Here is a 27,776-nt window from a genome sequence, read left to right on the forward strand (position 1 = left end):
TATCTTAAAAGAAACATTTCCAAAGGGTCTTCATAAAAGAGTATAGTATGCTTGAAAATGATCTGTCTAAGCCAGGTGAGGTGGCTCACGCCTGTAATCCCAGCTACTCAGGAGGCTGAGATCTGAGATCAAGGCTCAAAGCTCTGGCACAAAAGGACCTGAGGCTCTTATCTCCAATTAACCTCTAGAAAATGGGAAGTGGAGCTTGGCTCAAGGGTAGGGTGGCAGCACCCAGGCCCAGAGTTCAAGCCCCATGATGGACAGAAAAGGAAAAAAAAAGTAAGGTTGTAGTCAGGTCTGGTTTTTTGTTTTGTTTTGTTTTTTGTCGGTCATGGGGCTTGAACTCTTCCCTGAGTGCTGTCCCTGAGCTCAAGGCTCAAGGCTACTACTCTACCACTGGAGCCACAGTGCCATTTCTGGTTTTCTGGTGGTTAATTGGATATAAGAGAGTTTCATGGACTTTTGTGCTTGAGCTGGCTTTGAACCTTAATCCTCAGATCTCACCATCCTGAGATGCTAGGATTATAGCATACTTTTTTTTTTGTCAGTCCTGGGGCTTGAACTCAGGACCTGGGCATTGTCCTTGGGCTTTCTCAAGGCTAGAATTCTACCGCTTGAGCCACAGCAGCATTCCCAGCTTTTTCTGTGTATGTAGTACTGAGGAATCAAACCCTGGGCTTTGTGAATACTAGGCAAGAACTCTACTACAAGACCACAATTCCAGCCTCATCTTTACTTTAAATATAAGGTGATCCTACATGTCTATAGTTAGGAGTATTAATAAAAGGTAACTAGCAGTGAGACACCAAAGCATGATTCCTAAAGGCAATTCAATAAGACATCAAAACACTGTATTGAATGTATAACACTCTTATTATTTGATATGAGGAAAAGAATTTGTGTGTGGGAGGAGGTGTCATGGAGCTTGAATGTGGCCTGGGCACTGTTACTGAACTCATCAGCTCAAGGCTACCTCCCTACCCTTGAGCCAAGCCGTACTTCCCATTTTCTAGAGGTTAACTGGAGATAAGAGTCTCAGGTCCTTTTGTGCCCTGGCTGTCTTTGAACTTTGATCTTCAGATCTCAGCCTCCTGAGTAGCTAGGATTACAGGCATGAGCCACTGTGCCATGCTGGCAAGGAAAATATTTTTTTTTTTTTTGCCAGTCCTGGGCTTGAGCTCAGGGCCTGAACACTGTCCTTGGACTTTCTCAAGGCTAGAGCTCTACCACTTGAGCCTCAGCACCACTTCTGGCTTTTTTCTATGTTTGTGGTACCGAGGAATCGAACCCGGGTCTTCATGCATGCTAGGCAAGCACTTTAACCACTAGGCCAAACTCCCGGCCGAAAGGACCTGGGACTCTTTTTTTTTTTTTTTTTTTTTTGCCAGTCCTGGGCTTGAGCTCAGGGCTTGAGCACTGTCCTTGGACTTTCTCAAGGCTAGAGCTCTACCATTTGAGCCACAGCACCACTTCTGGCTTTTTTCTATGTATGTGGTACCAAGAAATCGAACCCGGGTCTTCGTGCATGCTAGGCAGGCACTTTAACCACTAGGCCAAACTCCCGGCCTAGGAAAATATTTTTAAAATACATAGAATAGGAAAGATTTATCAGAAAACCTCTAGAAAGTTGGGTGCTCACATCAGTAATCATAGCTACTCAGGCTGAGATATGAGGATCAAGGTTCAAAACTAGTCCAGGCAGACAAATTTAAATCTAACATTCTTTTTCTGGGGAAGAGGGTGGGGCATTAGTTTAAAATTTTATTTTTACAATTCCTGGGGCTTGAACTCAGGGCCTAGCCACTGTCCTTGAGTTTTCTAAGGCTAAGGCTCTCCCACTTGAGCCACAATACCACTTTTGGCTTTTTCTGTGTATGTAGTACTGAGGAATTTAACCCAGGGCTTTGTGTATGCTAATCAAGCAGCCTACTGCTAAGCCACACTCTCAGCCCTAAATTATTTTTTTAATTGTTATTATAAAGGTGATGTACAGAGGGATTCCTAACAGACTCTTTCTGGTGAGCCATGGGGCTTGAACTCATGAGTGCTGTCCCTGAGCTTTTATTTTTGCTCCAGGCTAGCACTCTACCACCTGGAGCCACAGCTCCACTTCTGTACCCTCAGATCCTCACTGTGACCCCTGGATCTCAGTCACCTGAGTGGTTAACATTACAGGTGCAAGCCACGAGTGCCCAACAGACTCTTATCATCAACGTACCAGCAAAAAGCTTGAAGCAAAGATGTGGCTCAAGTGCTAGAGCACCAGATTTGACAGAAAAAGCTGGGCAGAACTGAAAAAGCTAGCTAGGTGCTGGTAGCTGATGCTTATAATCTTAGCTTTTCAAGAGGCTGAAATTGAGGACTGAGCTTCAGAGCTAGCCTAGATGGACAAATCTGAGAGACTGGCCACTTAACCAGCAGGACGCTTGAAGTGGAAATGTGGCTCAAGTGCTAAAGTGCCAGCCATGATGGAAAAAGCTGAGACCATGAGGCTCTGAGTTCAAGCCCCAGTATTGGCATAAAAGAAAGGAAGAAAGGGAGAGAGAGGGAGAGAAAGAAGGAAGGATGGAAGGATGGAAGGAAGGAAGGAAAGAAAGAAGGAAAGCGATTCTGTTTTCATTCATTCATGTAATATTTACTAAACATCATTCTGTGCTATTTGCTAACCAGTGTATAAGGAAGAACACAGTTGTGAACCTAAAGTATTCTTGCTTGTTACCATGAGAGGAAACATATAACCAATATACAGAACAGACTGTGAAAGGAAATAAGCAGTACATGTTGTGACAGAAGAATGGCAAGTGACGTTATAGCCAGTTCTTTGGAGAGGTCACAGAAAACCTCCTGCCGACAACTATAAGAACTTGAAGAGATTTTTTTCTGGATCCCACTCAAACATTCAGAGATCGTATCTTGACCATAAATCTCAACAACCAGGCACTAATGGCCCAGACCTGTAATCTCACCTACTCAGAAGGCTAAGAGCTGAGGATTATAGTTCAAAATTTACCAAGGCAGGGGCCGGGAGTTTGGCCTAGTGGTTAAAGTGCTTGCCTAGCATGCATAAAGAGCCGGGTTCGATTCCTCGGTACCACATACATAGAAAAAAAAAAAGCCGGAAGTGGTGCTGAGGCTCAAGTGGTACAGCTCTAGCCTTGAGAAAGTCCAAGGACAGTGCTCAGGCCCTGAGCTCAAGCCCAGGACTGGCAAAAAAAAAAAAAAAAAAAAAACTTACCAAGGCAGAAAAGTATGCCTGAGACTCTTTCATCCAACTAATAACTCAAAAACCAAATGGAGCAGTATTCCAAAGTAGTAGAGCACTAGCCTTGAGCTAAAGAGCTCAGGGACAATGTTGGAGACTGCCTCTGGGTCTCTTAACTTGTTGCCTAGGACTTTAATATGATAGGCTTAGGAATGCTTTAAGTTGCTTTGATCTGTGTTAAGAAACATCTGGACTGCTATCTTTCTCACAGATCTGCTATCTTTCTCACAGACCTACTATCTTTCTCACAGATCCGTTATCTTAGTGACCAAATTGCCTATGTCCTGTTCCCACAGACTCATGCTGAGGAAAATTTTTTCTACTGAACCTAGCCCCTGCTTTAGAGCCCTATATAAACCCTCTCTGACTTTCAATAAACAGACCTTGATCAGAACACTGTCTTGGTCTCATTCTTTGTGTTTGTCTGTCCCACTCATTTAGGTACGGTTCCCTCTCGAGTCTCAGTTGACTGAACCCCGCGGGCCGGGGCAGGACAATACCCGGGCTCTGAGTTCAAGCCCCAGCATTGAGAAAACAAAACAAAACAGAACTACAAATTATAAGAAACATAACCAAAATCATTCAGCTATGCTACTTCTGTGTTCCTTTTTTTCTTTTTTGTCAGTCATGGGGCTTGAACTCTGGGCCTGAGCTCTTTAGCTCAAGGCTACCCCTCTACCATTTTGAGCCACAGCACCACTTCCAGTTTTCTGGTGGTTAATTGGTGATGAGTCTCATGTACTTTAGTGTCTGAGCTGGCTTTGAACCCCGATGCTCTGGTCTCAGTCTCTTGAGTAGCTAGGATTACAGGTGCGAGCCACCAGCGCCTGAATCTATTTCTAGAATTCTGATCTTGGGAAAATGCAGCATAATACATGTATTTAAAGCCAGGCCCCAGTGGCTCATACTTGTGATCTTAGTTACTCAAGAGACAGATCTGAGAATCATGGTTTGAAGCCAGTCAGGAAAGGCAAGTCTCTGAGAATTTGTGTGTGTGTGTGTGTGTGTGTGTGTGTGTGTGTGTGTGTGTGTGTGTGTGTGGTTCATGGGGCTTGAACTAGGCCTGGGCACTGTCCCTGAGCTCTTCAGCTCAAGGCTACCGCCCTACCCTTGAGCCAAGCAAGCCCCACTTCATGTTTTCTAGAGGTTAATTGGAGATAAGAGTCTCAGGTCCTTTTGTGTCCCAGCTGGCTTTGAACTTTGATCCTCAGATCTCAGTCTCCAGAATAGCTAGGATTATCTTTGATAAATTACCAAAAAAGCCAGAAGTGGAGCTGTAGCTCAAGTGGTACAGCTCTACCTTTGAGCAAAAGAAGCTCAGGATCAGTGCCCAGGTCCTGAATTCAAGCCCTATGATCAGGAGAAAAAATGTTTTAAATTCTCAGCTTTTAATTTTGATAATGATAATGATTTGAGTGTTAGGAATATGATACTTCTGAAGCAAAAATCTAAAATATGAGGCAGCTTTAGAATGGGACAGCTGAGTAGAAGCTGGCAAAGATGTAAGGATTTTGAAGAGAGAAGCAAAATTTAAATGTGTTGAATGCACTGTTGAGTGAATTTTGGACTTTAAGGTAATTGCCAATAAAAGCTAAAAGTGAAGTAAGTAAATTTATACTGGAAGAGGAAGTTAGGAGAGGAGACATACTAAGTAGAGGCAAATACTTAGCAACAATATCACAAGAGGTAATTTGAAAAAAATTAGTATTAAGGTCACAGAGGTAATTTGAAAAGATTTAGCAGCCAGGTTAGAAGAGGTAATCTGGAATGTTGAAATGCAAGAACTGAACTATTTCTCAAGTTTTAATTACGTTTTGTGTGTTTCTTATTTTGGGAGAGTTGGGTGCTAGTGATTAAAGCTAGGGTCTTGAAAAAGGCACATGGTATCGGTATCCTTAATATGTGGCTATTAGATCCAAACAATACAAGAGCGAGGACTCAATATTTGCATACCCAATGCTATGGACATGGTATTGGAAATATAAACACAACTACATAGACACAAAAACCTATGACTCTATAGACACAATGGTTTATTACATAGATTAATATATATCTATGATATACAAACCCTTAGCCTAATTTTGATTATGTTCTAAAAACTAAGTGCCAGTGATTGTATATAGAGATTCCCTTCTTGAATACTTGTTTGTTAAACATGTCATTTGAAATATGATGTAAAAATCAATGTTAATAAATCTTTAATAAAAAAAGCTAGGGTCCTGAACATATGCTAAGGCCTTACATTATGCTAAGTAGGCACTATACCACTGAACTACATTTTCGGTCCTAGTTTACACATTTAACATTTTATTTACATTCCATTGCTATGTGAAATTCCAATGTTACTTTTTTGTTTGTTTGTTTGTTTTGATTTTTTTTATTGTAATTAGTAAAAGGGTTACATGATATTTGCCAGATAGAAGGTGCATTAATTCACATACATTGATACCCTTTCACATGTCTTGGTACCCATTTCCCTCCCCCCCTCACCCCCCCCACCCGTCTTGGTTGTTACTTTTTTTTTTTTTTTTTTCCAGATCTGGGGCTTGAACTCAGAGCCTGAGCACTGTCCTTGGGCTTTCCTCAAGACTAGCACTCTACCACGTGAGGTCACAGCGCCACTTCCAGCTTTTTTTTTTCTCCATGCATGTGATACTGAGGAATTGAACCATGCTAGGCAAGCACTCTACCACTAGGCTAAACTCCCAACCCCAAGTGTTACATTTGAAATCATATTTGTTTTACTTGGTACAACTTTTACAATATTAAATATTATGTTTTGTTTATTTATAATTGCTTTTATATTCTTCTTTATTGACAGATACATTTTTAAAATACATAATTCTTGTTTGATAGCGGTTCTATGACATTTAAACATATTATCAATTCCTAGTTTTCACAACTATTGCTGGAAATTAATTACAACCATCATTCCTTTGATAATCTTTTCCTAATAGACTTTCTCTAAAATTCTTCTCTTTTTTTTATGTTTTGAAATTTCACTTATTTAGGTTGGATTTCATTTACATATGTTTTTTGTGGGTCATGGGGCTTGAACTAGGCCTGGGGCTTGAACTAGGCCTGGGTGCTCAAGGCTCCCCTCCTACCCTTGAGCCAAGCCCCACTTCCCGTTTTCTGAAGGTTAGATGGAGATAAAAGTCTCAGGTCCTTTTGTGCCTGGGCTGGCTTTGAACCTTGATCTTCAGATCTTAGCCTCTTGAGTAGCTAGGACTACAGGCATGAGCTACCTTGCCTGGCTGGATTTCACTTATTTCTACTTGGAATTGTACCAAGATCGTCCCATGATCTAGGAATAACCACCCCCCCCCACCCCCACCCCCCCCCTCGCCGTTGCTCAGGGCCCATGTACTAGGAATCAAAAACACATGTTCCCGGAACTAGCCGGGACTTGAACCCCAGGTGGCAACAGCCCAATGCTCAGTGGTTAGACACCTGAGCTCTGACCAATCCTGAAGCTATAATGCCCAGAAACTTGAAGGCCCCCCGTCCCCCGAAGGATCGCCAGAGGCCAAAGATCAATGCAAACTGCAATGAGTTGTTTATTGACCAGCTCGAGCACAGGTCTCTGAGCACTGATAGTAGAGTGCAGACCAGAGGCCCCGAGCCCAAAATTACAGCACCTTTTGTACATTCTTTGGTAGGGGGAAGGCCCCAGTAAGCATTAGTAACGAATCGATACACCACACGGGAAAATTCATACCAAACTTCTAGGTATTAATTGGAAAAAAGTGTCTCATGAACTTTCCTACCCAGCCTGGCTTTGAATCTTGACCTGAAGGTTTCAGCCTCCTGAGGAGCTAGGATTATAGGCAAGAGCCACAAGTGCCCAGTTTGAAGCTTCACTTTAAAAGGTTTCACATATTTATTACAGAACTCTTTCTTGAGGCAATTAAAGAAAAATCAGATTCCCAATTTAAGGTGCCCAAATAAACGTTTAGGCAGCTTGACATTTTTATCTAGATTGGCTCACAATAATTGAGCATAAATATAGGTGCCATCTGGTTCAATCTTCACACACCCAGTCTTAGTTCCAGTGTCTCCTCTTGGAGTTTACTGATTTTGCTACCAGTTTTCATCTGAATCTACTGTGGGGAATGGGACAATTTTGCTTTTGTTTATTTTCCAGAAATTGCCCGATTCTTTGGTGAGAAACCAGGCCAAGCACACTCACCACAATGATTGACAAAATCTGTATGGCTGAACGTTTTTTTGATTTTAAAAATATTTTTTTTTGAAGCCAGGTGCTGGTGGCTCATGCCTGTAATCCTAGATACTCAGTAGGCTGAGATTTTAGGATCACAGTTCAAAGCCAGCTCGGGCACAAAAGTCCATGAGACTCTTATCTCCAATTAATCACCAGAAAACTGGAAGTGGCCTTGTGGCTCAAGGGGCAGGGCAGTAGTCTTGAGCTTACAGCTCAGGGACAGCACCCAGGCCCAGAGTCAAGCTCCATGACAGACAAAAAAATTTTATTCTATTAATTATTGAATTTCTTTTATGTTCATCTCTGTTATTACCTCTATACTTAGCCATTTAAAACATAGCTATTTGTCCTTGCATCTGACATTATCTTAAGACCTTGGAAATTTAAACATGCTGATTCTTGTTTTTTACTCAAAACTGCTTATGTTATGTATTTGGTAATCTTTATTTGTGTGGTAATTTCTGAGGCAACCCCCATGCCAAGATTATTTCAATATTCTCCAGGGTTTTGATGTAGAACAAGAGCCATAAAATGAGCTTCTCCATTTCTACAATGTTTCAAGACTTTATATCTGCTACAAGCTGGATTATTTCTTCTAACCTCTAGAGTTGACTGTATTTAGAAACAGAATCTATATAGGGGTGATTAAGTTTAAACATGGTCATGACTGGTATGCATATAAAAAGTTAGAACACGGGGAGGAACAAGAGAGTGACTGCGAAGAAACAAGAAATGAGGAGTCAGCAGAAATCAATCCTGCCAACTTGTTGATCTCAAATTTCTGGCCTCCAGCCAGAAATGTAAGATAATACATTTTTGTTGTTTGAGTTGCCCAATCCGTAGTCCTTAGTACAAAAGACTTAGAAAAGTGTTGGGATTTAGCTCCATGGAAGAGCACTTGCCTGGCAATTGGAAGGCTTAAGTTCTATCTTCAGCTCTACAAGAACAGCAAAAAATAAAAAAAACAAAAACATACAAAACAAAAAAACAATGCAAAACAAAAGACTTAGAAAACTCCCAGGGAAGGAAGCATGGCCTAGTGGTAGAGTGCTTGCCTAGCATGCACAAAGACCTGGGCTCAATTCCTTGGTACCACATACATAGAAAAAGCTAGTAGTGCTCTGGTCAAAGTGAGAAAGCCCAAGGACAGTGCTCAATCACTGAGTTCAAGCCCCAGGACTGGTAAAAAAAAAAAGAAAAAACACCTCACACAGTATCCAACTACAGAATCAAGTACACTCTTTGTTGCATTGACTCCTGTTATCCTTGTTGCTTTGACTTTGGATCTTTGCTTTCAGCACATGAAAATTTCCCTTACCCTCTTGCCTTGAATTTATGGTTCTTATATACCCTGGATGAGGGACCTGCTGTGTCAGGCTCAGATGGCTACTACTGTGCAGTCTGTAGAGGCTGAAATACAGTTTATATTCTTCTCATCAAACTATGGAAATGTTAGATCTAGTCAGAGAGGGTGCCTGCTGTTATGCCCAAGTCTCAAGATCACCACCAAGAGACCACCGAGAGTCAGACTTTACGAAATGCAAAAGCAAGGCTTTATTCAAACGGGCTGCAGCTCGGCTTCCCCAGCTTAGGAGGAAGTCCCGGGAGAGTTTTTCTACCCAGCTTTTAAAGACAAAGGCTATAGATTTACATTAACACAGCAATTCAGCAATTCTGCAATTCAGCAATTAATTGGAGTGATATAAGGTAGGGGTTAGGGATAGTTCAAGGCAGTGGGTGCTAACGAACAGCTGTTTTCAAAGACTATAGATTAGGGACAATTCAAGGCAGTGGGTGCTGAGGAAGATTCCCACGCCGGTAGAGTCCTAATTAGCAGTCTGAGGGTAGATTTATGGTATGGTTCTAGGAAACAACTGTCATCTCCTAAATTTACACAAGTTCTGGTTAATTTTAACACAGACAGGTCAGTTCTGGGACTTAATGACACCACAACTCTGTTTCTTTAATTTATGTGCACTTTTGGTTCACTCACAGTTTTACATAACCAACCAGACGGTTGCTGCTTCAGAATGGGGGCAATTTTTTCGCTCTTCACCTGCAAGCAGAAGCCATGTCAATCATATTTATCTCTCTGGGGTATAGGTAAGTGGGAATCTTTAGGGAACTCACATTTTTCAGGCTAATTATGCTTTAAAGATTGTGTCCTTTGGGTTTGTTGCTTGTCAGTGATGAGAGTAGTCCTTCTGGCTGCAGTAAAATTAACTCCAAATGACTTCTCTTTAAGTAAGGGGATTGGAAATAGGCAACATGCCTTGTTCTCACAGCCTTCCTGGGGCCTTGTTGGGTGGAGGCTTTCTACCCAGCTCTGAAAGGCCTAGAGATGAGATAGGCCATTCTTTGAATTGCAGGTGTCATTTTGTCTAGGTCTGGAGAGCTTTGCTATTTTTCCCCCTAAATGGTTTGATTTGCTCAAAACTGACTGTTTCCCTATATGGATAGTTCAGCTGGCCCCTGAGTACTTCCCCAGATGGAAAGCTTTGCTCGTCCTTGAGTATTTCCCTGGATGCCTTGGGTTTCCACCCCAATATGTGGTTTTTGTCTTTAAAATCTTTGGGCTGTAGGTCTTTGAGACAGGAGCCTACCTACAGTGAATGGTTTGATAATAAAGAATCCCTGCTGGGTACAAGTGGCTCACACCTGTAATCCTAGATTCTCAGGATGCTGAAATCTGAGGACTGCAGTTCGAAACCAGCCTGGACACTAAAAAGTCTCTAATTAAGCACCAGAAAACCAGAAGGATAGAGCAGTATACTTGAGTTGAAGAACCCAGAGACAACTCCCAGACCCAGAGTTCAAGTCCCAGGACCAAAAAAAAAAAAAAAAAAAAAAAAAGGAAGAATCTCAATTTGACCACTCAAAATTTAGCTTTTCCTCTTCTTTGTCGATCAAGTTCTTATACAGACTATCTTCCTTCCTTTCTTCCTTCCCCTCTTCCTTCCTTCTTCTCTCCCTCTTTCCCTCCCTTATTTTCTCTATCTTGTGCTGGTACTGGGGTTTAAGAGCCTTAAGTTCTCACTGGGTTTTGTGTGTGTGTGTGTGTGTGTGTGTGTGTGTATATACTGGAACTTGAATTTAAGGCCTGGGTGCTATACCTGAGTGCTCTACCACTTGAGCCCATAGCTCTACTTCTGCTTTTTTGGTGGTTATTTTGAGATAAGATTCACACTGTGGACTGGGAATGTGCCTTAGTGGTAGAGTGCTTGCCTAGTATGCTTGAAGCCCTGGGCTCAATTTCTCAGTACCACATAAGTAAAAAAAAGCGAGACTTGGGGCCGGGAGTTTGGCCTAGTGGTAGAGGGCTTGCCTAGCATGCACGAAGGCCCGGGTTCGATTCCTCGGTACCACATACATAGAAAAAAGCCAGAAGTGGTGCTGAGGCTCAAGTGGTAGAGCTCTAGCTTTGAGAAAGTCCAAGGACAGTGCTCAGACCCTTGAGCTCAAGCCCAGGACTGGCAAAAAAAAAAAAAAAAAAGCCAGACTTGTCACTGTGACTCAAGTAGTAGAGCAAAAGTGCAGGAGCAGTGTCCAGGCTCTGTCTTCAAGCCTCAGGACTGGTATAATAATAATAATTCACAAAGGACAAGGTCTTACTTACTATGTAGCCCAGACTGGCCTAAAACTTGCCATCCTGCCTCAGCATATGTATGAAGCTTGTGCACCACCAGGGCAAATTTAAAGAGCAAATTTTAAAAACTGTTAAGACTTTGTATGTGACCTGCTTTATTATAAACACTTGATGCTTCTCTTTGAGCTAATAAATTTTTTTAGTGTTAAATTATTACATTCTTACAGTTTGTAGGCAAGCACTGGAGCCATGTTCACATTTGCTATAACATAATTACTTTCATAATATTAGCTTAATGATTACTTAATAATCATAAATAATGATTACATAATAACTACTTAATAATTTACTTATTAATTATTGTTTGAGTATTTGCCAAAAGAGGAAATCTATAGTGGGTTTATAGGGACATGCTATATTTAGCCTGGTTCCTTTGGCACACAAGGTAGATTAGAATCAAATGGTTAAAATGAATACAGAGGAAAGCAAGAGAAAATATAAGTACATGCCTTACTGCTCTTGATTTAGATGTTTTCTGACAAAAGGTAATGGAAAATATTGGTAGATTTTTGTTACAAAATACCTGCTCAAGCTGAGCACTGGTTCACGCCTGTGAGCCTACCTACTCAGGAGGCTGAGATCTAAAGATGAGAAGGTAGAACAGGGGGTAATGATGTGAAAATACTAACATAATGAATATGATGTGAAAACAGTAGAATAATGAATATGATATGAAAATCCTAAATAAATATGATGGAAAAGTACTAACATAATGAATATGATTAGAATGAAAAATAATGAAATGAAAAACAGCTAAATACTTAAAGAAGTATATTGTCAATGCCAACTTTTATCTAAGGGCATGTGACCATAGAGATAAACCCACTAGAACAAACGGCCAGCACCCAGGCACATGGGATAGGGAGGGGGGGCGGGCTCGGAATCTGCAATTGTCAGAAACACCAGCAGAAGTCACTAGAGAGGACCATCACTCTTAGTTTTAGGAGCTGAATATTAGTAGTATGCCACCATTCTGAGGTTACAAAGAATCCAGGGAAGGCCTGGCCTTCTTGATTGTCAGTGGTAAGTCTGAGTTAAGGCATGCTCTTTGTTAGCCTTTAGTTAGATCTACAATAACTTCCTAATTTATCTTCCTTACTCTATTTTTTTCACTGTCCAAACTATCTCTTGCTCTGTCACCAAGGACGTTTTTCCAAAGTACAAGTGTCTCATTTGTAACTCTACATAGCTGCATGTAAACTAAATGAGAATGGTAAAACTCCCTGGCAATGCCTCTTCAGGCCTGCTCCATGATTCCAGACTTGTCTTTCTCTGGCTTGCTGCCTTGAAAACCCCATGAGCTAATCTGGCTCCTTGATAATCCTTCCCTTTCCCCAGCCACTAGGCTTTCTTTGTCTGTCTCTTTTACTGGAGAGCCTTCCTTCTCCACCCTAGTACATCACTGCCTTTTCCAGCACCCACTCATCTCCTACGCCTTTACTGAAAGCTGTATGGGCTGAGGGGGGCAGTGGCTGCTTCTCTAAACTCCTACCCTACCACTCACCAAACAACACTATTAACACTTTCCATTTTATACTTTTAATATATAAAATGTTGTCATTTATACATTTAAATTATAAATAGCCATCTTGATGTCTGTTTCTGGCTCTTATTCATTTCTAAGGAAGGAGCATCTCTAATTAACTTTATATTCCTAGAATGAACATGGTAGATATGCAATAAGTGCTATTAAATGAGAGAACATCGTAGGACTATTAAGAGAGGATCTTAAGAGAGTGTATAGTCAGGAGTAAAAATTATGGGTCGGGCCGGGAGTTTGGCCTAGTGGTTAAAGTGCTTGCCTAGCATGCATGAAGACCCGGGTTCGATTCCTTGGTGCCACATACATAGAAAAAAGCCGGAAGTGGTGCTGAGGCTCAAGTGGTAGAGCTCTAGCCTTGAGAAAGTCCAAGGACAGTGCTCAGGCCCTGAGCTCAAGCCCAGGACTGGCAAAAAAAAAAAAATTATGGGTCAAACTCATAGCCATAGGTCATATGTACCGATCTTAACAGGTCTACTTGAAGCCCACGGAACGTGGGTGGAAAAAGGGGTGCTTCAGAGCTTCCTACAGTTTGTCGAGGAGGCATGCCCGAGGTCTATAGAGGAGGAATTCCTAAAAATCTGGCAGTGGATAGGAAAAGGAATTCAAGATTATTATAATGTATATGGCCCCGAAAAAACCCCAGTAGAGGCTATTAATGTATGGAATTTAGTAAGTGAATACATAAATCCTCAACATGAGAATGCTGAACTTAATCTTGAATTAAGGGAAATTTATGAATTAAAGGACCCTTCTGAAAAACCTGAGGCTGAGCCATATGCCGCAGCCCAAGAGAGTCTAAGTGAGATCTTGAAAAGGGAACAACAACCAGTAGATATTGAGTATCAGAATTCAGATTTGAATATCAAGGAGGAAAGTTATGATGAGCCAATGGAGGACCGGATAGCTACGATAGAGAAGAAGTTAGAAGAAATCCTACATCTTCTATCGAAAATGGGGATAGAGCAGAAAGCCCCCCCAGAAGTAGGAAAGAAATATGACCCTCAGGCCACTATGGTGTCTGATTCTAAACCTTACCCCTCACACCCACCGCCTCCTGCTGCAGCGTTACGGCCCCAATCCCTTTTTCAACCTTTAGGCAAGCCTAAAGGCCCTAGCAACAAGTCCCTTTTAACAGGCACTACAACCAGGCACAGTGCATCGCAATTAAACCTGGCTCAGGCTGCTAGAGAGAGGGAAGATATTTCAGGGCCTCAATGCTTCCCTAGTTTAGTTGATCATGATGAACAAGTATACCATCAACCTGTTCCTGTTAAACTATTACAGGATTTAAAAAGTGCCTGCTCCCAATATGGGCCAACTGCCCCTTTTACTCAAGTAATATTGGAGGCCGGGTGTGCTGGTATTGTATGCCCAAATGACTGGAAGCGGCTTGCCAGAGCACGCCTTAGTGCAGGAGAGTACTTATTATGGGAGACAGAGTTCACTGCACAGTGTCGGGCTAAAATTGAAACAAATAAGTCTAAGAACCTGCCTTACACTTTTGATCAGTTGTTAGGAGAGGGAACCTATACAAACACCAAATCAATTGGGTTATGCAAAGGAAGCCTATTTACAAATAAATGCTGCGGGGAAAGAGGCTTGGAAAAGGTTACGTAATTCCAATCGTACAAAAAATTTAGTAGAAGTTAAACAGGGACCGAATGAACCTTATCTAGAATTTTTGTCTCAATTAATGGAGACTGCAGACCGCCTAGTACAAGATGAGAACGCAAGGAAGATTATAGTTAGACACATAGCCTATGAAAATGCCAACGCCGCCTGTCAGGCGGCTATCAGACCCCATAGGAATAAGGGAGGAATCACGGACTTTATTTCACTGTGTGCTGATATTGGACCCTCCTATGTACAAGGCCTCACTTTAGCCTCCGCTCCTCAAGGAAAGACTGTTACTAAATTTATAAAATATAGAGGCCAGCGGCATTCTCGGGCTGCTAGACCCCCAGGGCGTTGCTTCTCTTGTGGACAAATAGGACATTGGATGGCGCAATGCCCACGCCAGGCCAAGTTAGAGAAAGAAACATCACCTGGCACATGTCCACGCTGTGGTAAAGGGAAGCACTGGGCTAAAGATTGCAAGCCAGCAACAAATCGCAATGGCTGCCCATTTTCGGGAAACTGGAGAAGGGGCCAGCCCCTGGCCCCACAAAACTATGGGGCAGTCCCTCCCTCTTCTCAGCCACAAGTACATCTTCTAACAACCCCCCAAAATCAGTCTCTGGCCTCTTCCGTGCCACCCCAGGCAGCGCAGGATTGGACCTCTGTTCCTCCACCTGCTCAGTATTGACCCCAGAAATGGGGATACAACCTCTCCCCACAGGGGTCTTAGGCCCCCTTCTCCCGGGAGTGGCTGGATTGCTGTTAGGGGGAAGTAGCTCAGCCCTTAAAGGGATACAAATTACACCTGGCATAATTGACCAGGATTTTACTGGAGAAATTAAGGTTATGGCCTCTGCCCCGAGACATGTAATATCGATCCCAGCAGGACAAAAAATATCACAGCTAGTGCTTGTGCCTTTACCTCCCGGGGAGGATTTAGATCTTCTGATATCTATTGGGTACAAAGCATAAAACAAGAGAGGCCTGAGATGACTTTATTTATACAAGAAAAGCCCTTTAAAGGAATATTAGACACCGGAGCAGATGTGTCTGTGATATCTAAAAAGCATTGGCCAGCCCAATGGCCCCTGACAACCTCTATGACTTCCCTACAGGGGATGGGGTATGCAACTGACCCACAGCAGGGCAGTGCGATCTTTGTTTGGAGAGATGAGGAAGGGCACTCTGGTCATTTTCAGCCATTTGTCCTGGATCATCTGCCAATTAATTTATGGGGTCGTGATGTCATGGAAAAAATAGGAGTGTATATGTTTATTCCTAGTGCTGAAGTTACTAAGCAGCTGCTTGATCAAGGCCTCCTCCCTTTTGGGGGACTAGGCCGAGCAGCACAGGGAGGGCCAGAGCCACTCCAACCCCAGTCTCGCCCACCGAGACAAGGATTAGGGTATTCTTTAACGGGGGCTGCTGTTTGTCCTGCCCCTCACGCCGATCCCATAAATTGGCTTTCAGAGGAACCGTGTGGGTGGAGCAGTGGCCCCTCCCCCTAGAAAAGATCATTGCAGCTCAGCAGCTAGTGCAGGAACAGCTGGATTTGGGGCATATAATCCCTTCTAACTCTCCATGGAATTCTCCAATTTTTGTTATAAAGAAAAAATCAGGTAAATGGAGGCTGTTACAAGATCTAAGAAAAGTAAATGCAACAATGGAACTGATGGGGACATTACAGCCCGGCTTGCCTTCACCCATGGCAATCCCAAAGGATACTTATAAAATTATTATAGATTTAAAAGATTGCTTCTATACTATATCCCTGGCACCTCAAGACTGTAAGCGTTTTGCCTTTAGTGTCCCCTCTGTTAATTTTAAAGAATCCATGAAGCGGTATCACTGGCTCGTGCTTCCACAGGGCATGGCAAATAGCCCAACTTTATGTCAAAGTTTTGTAGCTAAAGCCATTTCTTCCACCCGTGAAAAATTTTCTTCTGTTGGCTTGTTCTGACCCTACTGTCATACGACAAGCCTTTGGACAACTAAAGCAAAATCTGAGCCTCTTTGGCCTCATAATAGCAGCTGAAAAGGTTCAGGAACACCCCCCATTTACATATTTGGGCCATTTATTAGGCCCTCACTACTTTAAAAGCCAAAAAATACAATTAAAAACTTCACACTTAAGTACTCTGCATGATTTTCAGCAATTCTTAGGAGATGTAAACTGGCTCAGGCCTTATCTAAAACTATCCACAGCAGAGTTAAAACCCCTCTTTGATCTCTTAAAGGGAGTGACTTGGGCCCTAGGGGGCCTGGAGGCAAAGGGAATTCCTTTAGCCTTAAAGGTTTTTCAAATGCAAATAAAGACCGAAGTGTTAAGAGTTTAAGTTAAAAAGTGTAAAAGTTTTAAAGAAAAGTAGAAATGGTTTCTGAACAAAATTTAAAAGTAAAGTTGTCCTAAAGTTTTGTTTCTAAAAAAGAAACAAGGAAAATTAGGACTATCAAAATGGTTGCTTAATTGCTATTTCAGCTTACTCTTGAAACATTGTTAAGGTTGCAGAGATTTAGTTCCCCAGACAATCAAGAAAAAGCCTTTGCAAATGGGTGCTAAGTAAGTTACACTATTGTAGCCAAAGATGGTTTGTGCAGTTGTTAAATGTTAAATATGATCTCTAGTTTGGAGTAAATTATTGTTCTTGATATCTAATCCTTGCAACCCCTTGATAAAACAGGCTAGGCTTAAGGTCCCTGGTCAAGCACAGAGACAACGCCCCTGAGTCAGCTTGAAGAAGTCACAGAAGCTGAATCTCCGCCCATCAATCCCCTCTAGATGAAGGGACCAGAGTCATTTTTGGAAAATGAGACAGGATAAATTAGAGGTATAGGAAAGAGTAAAAATTGCACTTGTGTTTCTTTTAAAATAAAAACGGGGGATATGTTGGGAGCCAGAGTGGAATCAAACTGTACCTTGATTTGCATCAGACAATGGCTTTATTGTCTTATTGTTTTCTGGCCTTATTCTGTTTAAATGACCTGAGATTTACCATATGAATGTAACACCTGGAAGTTCCCTGGGTTTCAAGAAGGGAGAGAAGCCTGGAGTGGAGAATAAACGAGGTGGCAGCTTTTACCTGGGCTGCAGACCTCCTGGACCAGATGTGTTTGTCTCTCTTCTATTTTTTCCAGTCCCTGCCCCCTATTTCAGGAACCCCAATTTGCTGCTGGTAGGCCCCGGCATTCACAGAAGCCAGGCATGAGCCACTGCGCCCAGATAGAAGCACTTTCTTAGAGCAGGCACCAGATATATGACTATATGATCACAAGTTTAGGGAAGATTGGAACTATCAGAAAGAATGGGGAGGCACCCTGGGAAAACCCTACCTGAGATTTTTTCCATCTCTTCCAATAGCTTTTCCAGATCCTTATTGAGGTCAGATAGCATTTTCAGCATGTTATCGTAGTTTCTTTCCCCAGGGTCAGAATCAGCCATCTAGGCAATGCACAGAAAAAGCTGTCATGAGACAGACTGGCATTCAGTTCAGGTTCATGGCTGTCAGCTGAGCAGATACTTTCACCACCTCAGATTTAGACAATACGGGTAACACAGAGTTGTGAAGATTAGATCACAATGTGTATAAAGGGCTTACAGAGGATTTGACATATTTAGTTATTCTTCCCATACTTTTGATTATTACTCTGCAAACACTCTTCAAATACAGCTAAGTACTGGGGAGATAAAAATAGAAGACAATTTTTACCAACTATGAAGTAAAAAAAAAAAAACTTTACTATGAAGGTAATACAACAGCAAGCTTATTTTGGCAAAAATGTATTAATAGGGGCTGGGAGTCTGGCCTAGTGGTGGATTGCTTGCCTAATATGAACGAAGACCTGGGTTCTATTCCTCAGTACCACATACACAGTAGAAACCAGAAGTGGTGTTGTGGCTCAAGTGGTAGAGCTCTAGCTTTGAGAAAAGACAAGGACAGCATTCAGGCCCTGATTCAAGCCCCAGGACTGGCAATTGTTTTTTAATTTTAAAAATGTATTAATAAGCCGAGTGCAGTGGTGCATGCCTGAAATCCTAGCTATTCAGGAGGCTGAGATCTGAGGATCAAGGTTCAAAGCCAGTCTGGGCTCAAAAGGACCCGAGACTCTTATTTCCAATTAACTTCTAGAAAACGGAAGTGGGGCTTGGCTCAAGGGTAGGTGGTAGCCTTGAGCTGAAGAGCTTAGGGACAATGCCCAGGCCCAGGGGTAGGGCGGTAGCCTTGAGCTGAAGAGCTGAGACAGCACCCAGGCCGAGTTCAAGCCCCATGACCCACAAAAATATTTATTAATAATGCACTAAAAAGTAAACTTTGTGTGGATATATGAAGGTATAATACCTGCCCCAAGAGATCTCCAGTGTGGATATGAGAACAAGACAAATACTACATAACAAACTAGAAGGTGACAGATGGAAGTAGTAACAAAATAGAGACATGAAGTTATAGAACCTGGAGTGTAGTTTCATTTAAAAATATGAAATGATTGGGGCCGGGAGTTTGGCCTAGTGGTTGAGTGCTTGCCTAGCATGCACAAAGACCCAGGTTCAATTCCTCAGTACCACATATATAGAAAAAAGCTGGAAGTAGTGCTGAGGCTCAAGTGGTTGAGCTCTAGCCTTGAGAAAGTCCAAGGACAGTGCTCAGGCCCTGAGCTCAAGCCCAGGACTGGCAAAGAAAAAAAATGAAATGATTAACACATTTTCAGATTTAAAAATTACCAAGTTAATTTTCCAGGACACTGCTGGGAATTGAAGATGTCCCATAGAGACCAAGTATTATTTCTGAATTTCGTCTTCTTTGGTTCAAATCTTGGCGCATTCACATAATTGCACTGCCTTGGACAAGACACACACACACACACACACACCTGCCAGTTCTGGATTCTGGGCTTTGGCTTTAACTCAGGGCCTGAGCACTGTCCTTGGGCTTTTTCAAGGCTAGAGCTCCACCACTTGAGCCACAGCACCACTTCTAGCTTTTTCTGTGTATGTGGTATGGAGAAATCGAACCCACGGCTTCGTGAATGGGAGGCAAGCACTCTACCACTACGCCACGCTCCTGGCTCTGCTTGTTGTTGTTTCAATTTCAATTTAGTTTATTTTACTTTTTGTGGGTTCTGGGGCTTGAACTCTGGGCTTGGGTGCTGTCTTTAAGTTTTTGTGCTCAAGGCTATTGAACTACCAGATGAACCACAGATCCACTTCTGGCTTTTGTGGTTAATTGTAGATAATAGTCTCACTGACTTTCCTGCCTAGGCTGGCTTGGAACTACTATCTTCAGATCTCAGCCTCTGAGTGGCATAGTGTGAGCCACCAGTGCCTGGCTCACTTACATGGCCACATTACAGTTTTGTGACTGGTAAAAGGCAATTGTCAATAGTAGTTCTGTTTTTATGAGCTAGAGTTTTGGTGAGGATTAAATGACTTAAATTACATGTGATTCAGCACAAAAACTATCCCAATAAGCACATAATATCTACTGTTATTTAAATTATTGAACTCAATCACTTAAGATCACTTCTTATCCTTTATCAATACAGATTACTTCATTTGCACATATTTGATGCTCTTCTATTTATCCACAAAGCCGTGGGCTAGGTAAGATGAGAAAAAAATAGACTAATAAGGCTGTCAGGAAATTTCATGAACATGAAGAAATGAGCCAGTTGTCTTTAAAATAGGAAAAGAAGGTCCTCAGGTGTGGAATATGATTCTCACTATCCACGGGGCTATGTGAGGAGAGCCTTCTTGACCCTCACCATAGCGTTGGTGACCTCCATTATATTCTCCTGTGGTTCCAGATATTTCCATAGCTTCTAATCATTCTTCACACTTTTTTTCAGCTTGTCCAGCGCTGCTCTAGGGTGATCTTGTTGACATGCAAATCTGTTTGAAACCCTTCAATAGCTATTTGTTTTAGGATAAAATACAATCTTCCTGAGCTGGGGACTATGCCTCAGTGGCAGAGTACTTGTCTCATATACATGAGGGCCTAGGTTTGATTCCTAGCAACACATTATTAGTAAATGAAAAGACCTATAATCCTAAAAAAAAAAAAAACTGCCAGTAAGATGAGATCTGAGGATTGTGGTTCCAAGTTGGCCTGGTCAATAAAGTTTGTGAGAGTTATCTCCAATTAACCTGCAAAAATCTGGAAATCAAGGTGTTGCTCAAGTGGTAGTGTACCAGCCTTGAGTGATCAACCTAAGACACCGTGCTCAGGCCCTGAATTTAAACTCTGGCATATGCATACATACACACACACACACACACACACACACACACACACACACACACACACACACACAGAGGAATGGGATAATTCTGTCATGTGGGTGAAGTTGAAAAATCTATGTAATGGTATAAGAATTAGGTTATGATGCATAATATTTAAGTTGTATAGACTATTTGCTCACTTTGCTAATATAAAATTCCAGTACATGTGTGTGTGTGTGTGTGTGTGTGTGTGTGTGTGTGTGTATTGCTAGTGACTGAACCCAGGATCTCACACATGCTAGGCAAGTGTTTTACCATTGACATCTCCAGCTTCAAAGTACAATTACACAATTTTTTAAATTAAAATTTACTAACTGGGAGAGAGTGAGGGAAGAGTGACATTGTCTAAAAAGAAATGTAGGACTGCAAGTTTGGCCTAGTGGTAGAGTGCTTGCCTAGCATACACAAAGACCCGGGTTCAATTCCTTAGTACCATATACATAGAAAAAAAGCCAGAAGTGGTGCTGTGGTTCAAGTAGTAGAGCTCTAGCCTTGAGAAAACCCAAAGACAGTGCTCAGGCCCTGGACTCAAGCCCAGGACTAGCCAAAAAAGAGAAGAAAGGGGAATTTTGCCGAGCACAGTGGCTCACACCTGTAATCCTAGCTACTCAAGAGGCTAGATTTGAGGATCAAGGTTCAAAGCCAGCCTGGGCACAAAAGGACCTGAGACTCTTACTTCCAATTAACCTCTGGAAAATGGGAAGCAGGGCTTGGCTCCAGGGCTGAAGAGCTCAGGGACAGCTCCCAGGCTGAGTTCAAGCCCCATGACCAACAACAAAAAAAAAAAAAGAGAAAAGAAAAAAGAAATGTACTCATTAGGGGCCGGGAGTTTGGCCTAGTGGTAGAGTACTTGCCTAGCATGCACAAGGACGCAGGTTCAATTCCTCGGTACCACATTCATAGGAAAAAAAAAAACTGGAAGTGGTGCTGTGGCTCAAGTGATAGAGCTCTAGCCTTGAGAAAGTCCAAGGTCCAAGGACAGTACTCAGGCCCTGAGTTCAAGCCCCTGGACTGGAGGGAGAAGAGAAAGAGGGAGGGAGGGAGAGAGAGAGAGATAGAGAGACAGACAGACAGACAGAGACAGACAGACAGCGCGCGCGCGAGAGAGACAGAGACAGAGAGAGACAGAGAGAGAGAGAAAGAGGATGGAGCTAGGATCCACTGATGGCTAATGCACTTAATTCTAGCTACTCAGAGGACTTAGACCTGAGGATGATAGTTCAAAGCTAGCCTGGCCAGAAAAGTCTATGAAACTCTTATCTCCAATTAGCCTCCAAAAGTGGGAAGTGGAGCTGTGGTTCAAGCGCACTAACCTTGAGCCCAAAAGCTCAGAACAGATCCCAGACCTGAGTTCAAGCCCCAGGACTGGCCCCCCCAAAATAATAGTGGGGGCTGCGAGTATGGCCCAGTGGTAGAGTGCCTGCCTAGCACTCTAGGGATTTGATTCCTCTGTACTGCACACACAGTGAAAGCTAGAAGTGGTACTGTGGCTCCAGTGGTAGAGTGCTAGCCTTAAGAAACCTCAAAGATGGGGCCAGGAGTGTGGCCTAGTGGTAGAGTGATTGCCTAGCATTCACAAAGACCTGGGTTCGATTTCTCTGTACCATATACATAGAAAAAGCCGGAACTGGTGCTCTGGCTCAAGGGGTAGAGCTAGAGGGTGATAATAGGTCTCACATGTTAAGTAATCACGGGAATAATGCAGGAGAAAGGCAATACTAGGACCAGCATAGAAATGGTGGAAATCAAATGAAGTATTATTCACAATATATTTTGAAGGTATAGCTGATAAAATTTGCTAATGAGTCAATATGGAACATGAGAGAAAGGAGTTAAAGAGAATGTTTTAGCTTTTCACTAGTCAACCAGGAATATAAATACTATTGATTGAGATTGAGTGCAATCAAAGCTTGTTTGTATAAGAAAGGAAGAATTCAGTTTTCACATATTAAGTTTAACACGATTACTAGACATCCAAGTACTATTGCTAGTAAGCAGCTGTATCAATGAATGTAGGAGCCAGGTGCTGGAGCCTCACACCTGTAATCCTAGCTACTCAGGAGGCTGAGATCTGAGGGTCACAGTTCAAAGCTAGCTTGGGCAGAAAAGTTTATTAGCCTCTTATGTCCAATTAACCACTGGAAAATTAGAAGTGGTGCTGTGACTCAAAGCAGGAGAGCACTAGCCTTGAGCAAAAAAAGCTTAAAGGGGCTGGGCACATGGCCTAGTGGCAGAGTGCTTGCCTAGCATGCACAGAGCCCTGGGTTCTATTCCTCAGTACCACATACACAGAAAAAGCCAGACGTGGTGCTGTGGCTCAGGAGGTAGAGTACTAGCCTTGAGAAAGCCCAAGGACAATGCCCAGACGCTGAGCTCAAGTCCCAGGACTTGCTATTCACAGATAGTGCTCAGGCCTCAAGTTCAAGCCCTAGGACTGACAAAAAAAAGTCTTTCTCTATTACTCTGCCTTACAACTATTGGGCATATGTCCAAAAGAGAGTAAAGTAATATTCCAGACACATGCATTATCTATGTTTATTGTAGCACTGTTCACAAGAGTCAAATAATGAAATTAGCTGAGATGCCCAGAAATAGGTAAAGGTAAAGAAGATGTGATCCAGATATAGATATGAAATATTATACCACTATAAAGAAAAATCATGTCATTTGCAGGAAAATGAATGCATTAGAAGCCAAAAGAAGAAACAAAGAATATCCTATATCGAGTAGCATAAGTAATAAATATTAGATAAATGTTTGGATTTGATAACCTAGAAATCAGTAGCAATCTTAACAATTATTATGAAACAGCAGGAACAAAAGCCTGATTGAAATGTTTGTTGTCCATTGCCCTGGCCCTGAATTTTTTTTTCTGCATTCGGGGGCTTGAACTCAGGGCCTTGGCACCGTCCTTAAGCTTTCTCAAGCTTAGAGCTCTACCACTGGAGCCACAGCATCACTTTTGATTTTTTCTGTATATGTGGTACCAAGAAGTCGAACCAAGGGCTTCATACCCGTTAGGCAAGCACTTTACCACTAGGCCACACTCCTGACCAAAATGTTTTTAAAGAGAAAGGAGAAGTAGAAACTTGTAAGTCTGGCTTCAGAGGGAAGCTGAGAAATATAATACTAGAATGTAATGTGGAGTTATAGAGGCATTTTGTTTTTAAGTTGGGAGATACTGTGCCAGTGTTAAATATTATGAAATGGCTCAGTAAATTCAAAACATTTGATTTGGGTGTCAGAAATCATCTCAGTGAAATCATTTTCAGGAGAATCACCAAAACTATCAAGATTTCTATGAACTAAAGAATTAATGGAGTATTTCAGGAGTTGGAGATATGAGGAATGAGGTTCAAAGCTGTACAAATGTAAAAGACCCCATTTAAAAAAATAAACCAAAAGCAAAAAGATTGAGTCCAATCTCCAGCACCATTTTTTTTTAAGGGAATTACACAGACATTAAGTAGTGTGGATGTAGATGAGGAAAACTAAAAGGAATAGTAAAGTGTGTAAGTGTGTGTGTGTGTGTGTGTGTGTGTGTTGAATCCTTCACATTTTTGGTTGTGTGAAAATCTCTGGTTGAATAGAAAGGTTGACCCATTAGGAGAAATAGTAACAGATAATGCAGAGTCTGATCAAAGGCAGGTAAAGGGACATCTTACTCTATGAAAGTAGGGCAAGATAGAGAACAGAAGGAGAACTGGTGTCATGGCTCACTGGTAGTATCTGCCTCACAAGTTCAAGCCCCAGTACCACCACCAGATAAGAGGAGATGGCAAGAGCAGGGGAGTCAACATTGATGATATCTAAAAATCTAAATGTCCCATAGATGGCAAGGTAAAGGTTCTTTTTCATTTTATTTTATTTTATTTTATTTGTGGGTCATGGGGCTGGAACTCTGTCTGGGCGCTGTCCCTGAGCTCTTCAGCTCAAGGGTACAGCTCTACCCTCAGGCCTGGGCATTGTCTCTGAGCTCTTCAGCTCATGGCTACCACGCTACCCTTGAGCCAAGCCCCACTTGCCATTTTTTAGAGGTTAACTGGAGATAAGAGTCTCAGGTCCTTCTGTGCCTGGGCTGGCTGTGAGCCAGATCTCAGTCTCCTGAGTAGCTAGGATTACAGGCATGAGCCACTGGGCTGCACTTTCTTTTTCCTTCTAAGAATGGACTTTCTTAGCTGGGCCCCGGTGGCTCATGCCTGTAATCCAAGCTATTTAGAAGGCTGTGATATGAGGATCCCAGTTCAAAGCTAGCCCAGGCACAAAAGTCCATGAGACTCTTATCTCCAATTAACCACCAGAAAATCAGAAGTGGCACTGTAGCTCAAGTGATAGAGTGCTAAAGGAATGAGACATTCTTGTTTTGAGAACAACTGTCTATGCCTCCCTTAAGTGTTTAAACACCTGTTAGAAAAGCAGTGGTAGTGTGGGTAAGGTTGCATGGCTGCAGTGTCCCTAGATTAAGATAGAGAAAACGGATGGAGAAAAACAGTCCTGGAAGTATCAAACATTGATGTGGCTGGTAGGCCAGGAAAGGACAATAAGGCACAGAGAGCAGTTTAAGAGCTGAGTGAGATGATAGTAAGATGAAGTAGACATAAAGACATGTTTCTATGAAACAAGGGACAGGCAGATTAGAGCTAGAGCTGTGGGTGCCGTGGCTCAAACCTGTAATCCTAGCTACTCAGAAGGCTAAGATTTGAGGATCAAGTTTCAAAGCCAGCCTGGGCACAAAAGAACCTGAGACTTTTATCTCCAATTAACCTCTAGAAAAGGGAAGTGGGGCTTGGCTCAAGGGTAGGGTGGTAGCCTTGAGCTGAAGAGCTCAGGGGCAATGCCCAGGCCCAGGGGTAGGGCAGTAGCCTTGAGCTAAAGAGCTCAAGTACAGCGCCTACAACTAAAAGAATGGAGGCTCTGGCCACATGACTGCATCTCAGAAAAGGATAAATCTGGAAAGAAAATCCAGGGAGCGGTGTGAGCTGAAGTGGAGCAAGGAGGCCTTACTATTAGAGATTATGGCATAAGGATTGGTGGGGATAGAGTGAGGCTGAGATGTAGTGTCAGGGTGTGTAAAATTCAGGACTTGGGAAGGCTGAAATGAAGGGGTGTCCGAGGAGGAAGCTGAAGTGAGGAGCCTCAGGGTATGGAATGGGAGACTGAGGTGAGGGGCCAGGACTAGGTGAGGGACTGAGGTGAGGGGGAGCCAAGGTATGGAGTGGGGGAATGAGGTGAGGGGCCTCAGGGTGTGGGGTGGGGCTGAAGTGAGGGCCTCAGGGTGTGGGGTGGGGCTGAGGTGAGGGGCCTCAGGGTGTGGAGTGGGGCTGAGGTGAGGGACCTCAGGGTGTGGGGTGGGGCTGAGGTGAGGGCCTCAGTGTGTGGGGTGGGGCTGAGGTGAGGGGCTCAGGGTGTGGGGTGGGGCTGAGGTGAGGGGCTCAGGGTGTGGGGTGGGGCTGAGGTGAGGGCCTCAGGTGTCCTGGGTGGGGGGCTGAGGTGAGGGGCTCAGGGTGTGGAGTGGGGCTGAGGTGAGGGACCTCAGGGTGTGGGGTGGGGCTGAGGTGAGGGGCTCAGGGTGTGGGGTGGGGAATGAGGTGAGGGGCCTCAGGGTGTGGAGTGGGGCTGAGGTGAGGGGCTCAGGGTGTGAGGTGGGGCTGAGGTGACGGGCCTCAGTGTGTGAGGTGGGGCTGAGGTGAGGGCCTCAGTGTGTGGAGTGGGGCTGAAGTGAGGGGCCTCAGTGTGTGGGGTGGGGCTGAGGTGAGGGCCTCAGGTGTCCTGGGTGGGGGGCTGAGGTGAGGGGCTCAGGGTGTGGGGTGGGGCTGAGGTGAGGGCCTCAGTGTGTGGGGTGGGGCTGAGGTGAGGGACCTCAGGGTGTGGGGTGGGGCTGAGGTGAGGGCCTCAGGGTGTGGGGTGGGGCTGAGGTGAGGGACCTCAGGGTGTGGGGTGGGGCTGAGGTGAGGGCCTCAGGTGTCCTGGGTGGGGGGCTGAGGTGAGGGGCTCAGGGTGTGGAGTAGGGCTGAGGTGAGGGCCTCAGGGTGTGGGGTGGGGCTGAGGTGAGGGCCTCAGGGTGTGGGGTGGGGCTGAGGTGAGGGGCTCAGGGTGTGGGGTGGGGCTGAGGTGAGGGGCTCAGGGTGTGGAGTGGGGCTGAGGTGAGGGCCTCAGGGTGTGGGGTGGGGCTGAGGTGAGGGGCTCAGGGTGTGGAGTGGGGCTGAGGTGAGGGCCTCAGGGTGTGGGGTGGGGCTGAGGTGAGGGGCCTCAGTGTGTGGGGTGGGGCTGAGTTGAGGGGCCTCAGGGTGTGGGGTGAGGCTGAGGTGAGGGGCTCAGGGTGTGGGGTGGGGCTGAGGTGAGGGGCTCAGGGTGTGGGGTGGGGCTGAGGTGAGGGGCTCAGGGTGTGGAGTGGGGCTGAGGTGAGGGGCTCAGGGTGTGGGGTGGGGCTGTGGTGAGGGCCTCAGGGTGTGGGGTGGGGCTGAGGTGAGGGCCTCAGTGTGTGGGGTGGGGCTGAGGTGAGGGGCTCAGGGTGTGGAGTGGGGCTGAGGTGAGGGCCTCAGGGTGTGTAATGGGGGCTGAGGTCAGCGGCCTCGGGTGACCCGGGGTGGGGGCTGGGGCAGCGGCCTCAGGTGTCCGGCGTGACGGTCTGGGTTGTCGGGGAGGCATACGGTTGAGGAGTCTGGAAGGCTGTGTGAGGTGATGGGCCCCGCTGAGGACGTCGCCTCAGGGTCCAGGTGGAACTCGGGGGTCGGGGCGCGCCCGGAGGGTCCGTGCCTCCGGCGGGCGCGCAGGCCTCGCTCACCTCCGGCGGCGCCCGCGCTCCGCGCTGCGGTCGGCTCGCTGACCCCGGCCGCCCGAGGCAGGAGGTGGCGCCCGCCGCCGCCGCCCCGCCCCTTTCCGTTACTAGACCCGCCCTTGTAACCGGCTTCTCACCTTCATTGGCTGCCCACCCGGCGGGAGGGCGGGGCCTGCGCGGCCCCGCGTTCCGAGGCCCCCCGGGGCGTATCCGGATCACGGAAGGCCAGAAGTGGAGCCGGAATCGAGCTGACATTGGAGGCCGCCGAGAGGAGCGGGGCGCAGCGCTGCCCTTGGGGCCTGAACGTTACTGCATCTCTCGGCTGTCTCCGCGGAAGGCACGTGCAGGCCCCTGACTGGCCACCGCGTCGTTGTGGTTCAGCGCACACCTGGCCCAGGCAGTGCTGGCAAACATCCGTTACATGTCCA

At 44.5% G+C, this 27,776-nt stretch overlaps 1 protein-coding gene across 1 annotated transcript in view; it reads right to left on the reverse strand.

The window, feature by feature from the left end:
- Nucleotides 1-27,435, reverse strand: part of Syce3 (synaptonemal complex central element protein 3) — a 32,305-nt gene extending 4,870 nt beyond the window's left edge. Inside the window, exons 1-2 of the mRNA XM_090318515.1 lie at nucleotides 27,355-27,435; nucleotides 17,627-17,735 (exon numbers count right to left, since the gene is read on the reverse strand). Of these exons, the coding sequence (XP_090174641.1) occupies nucleotides 17,627-17,735 (109 nt within the window). The 5' untranslated portion in view covers nucleotides 27,355-27,435. The remainder of the gene's footprint in view (nucleotides 1-17,626; nucleotides 17,736-27,354) is intronic.
- Nucleotides 27,436-27,776: the final 341 nt, after the last annotated feature.

The sequence above is a fragment of the Megascapheus bottae genome, chromosome 2 (assembly GCF_031878675.1).
Source record: "Megascapheus bottae isolate mThoBot1 chromosome 2, mThoBot2.hap1, whole genome shotgun sequence".
Classification (NCBI taxonomy): domain Eukaryota; kingdom Metazoa; phylum Chordata; class Mammalia; order Rodentia; family Geomyidae; genus Megascapheus; species Megascapheus bottae.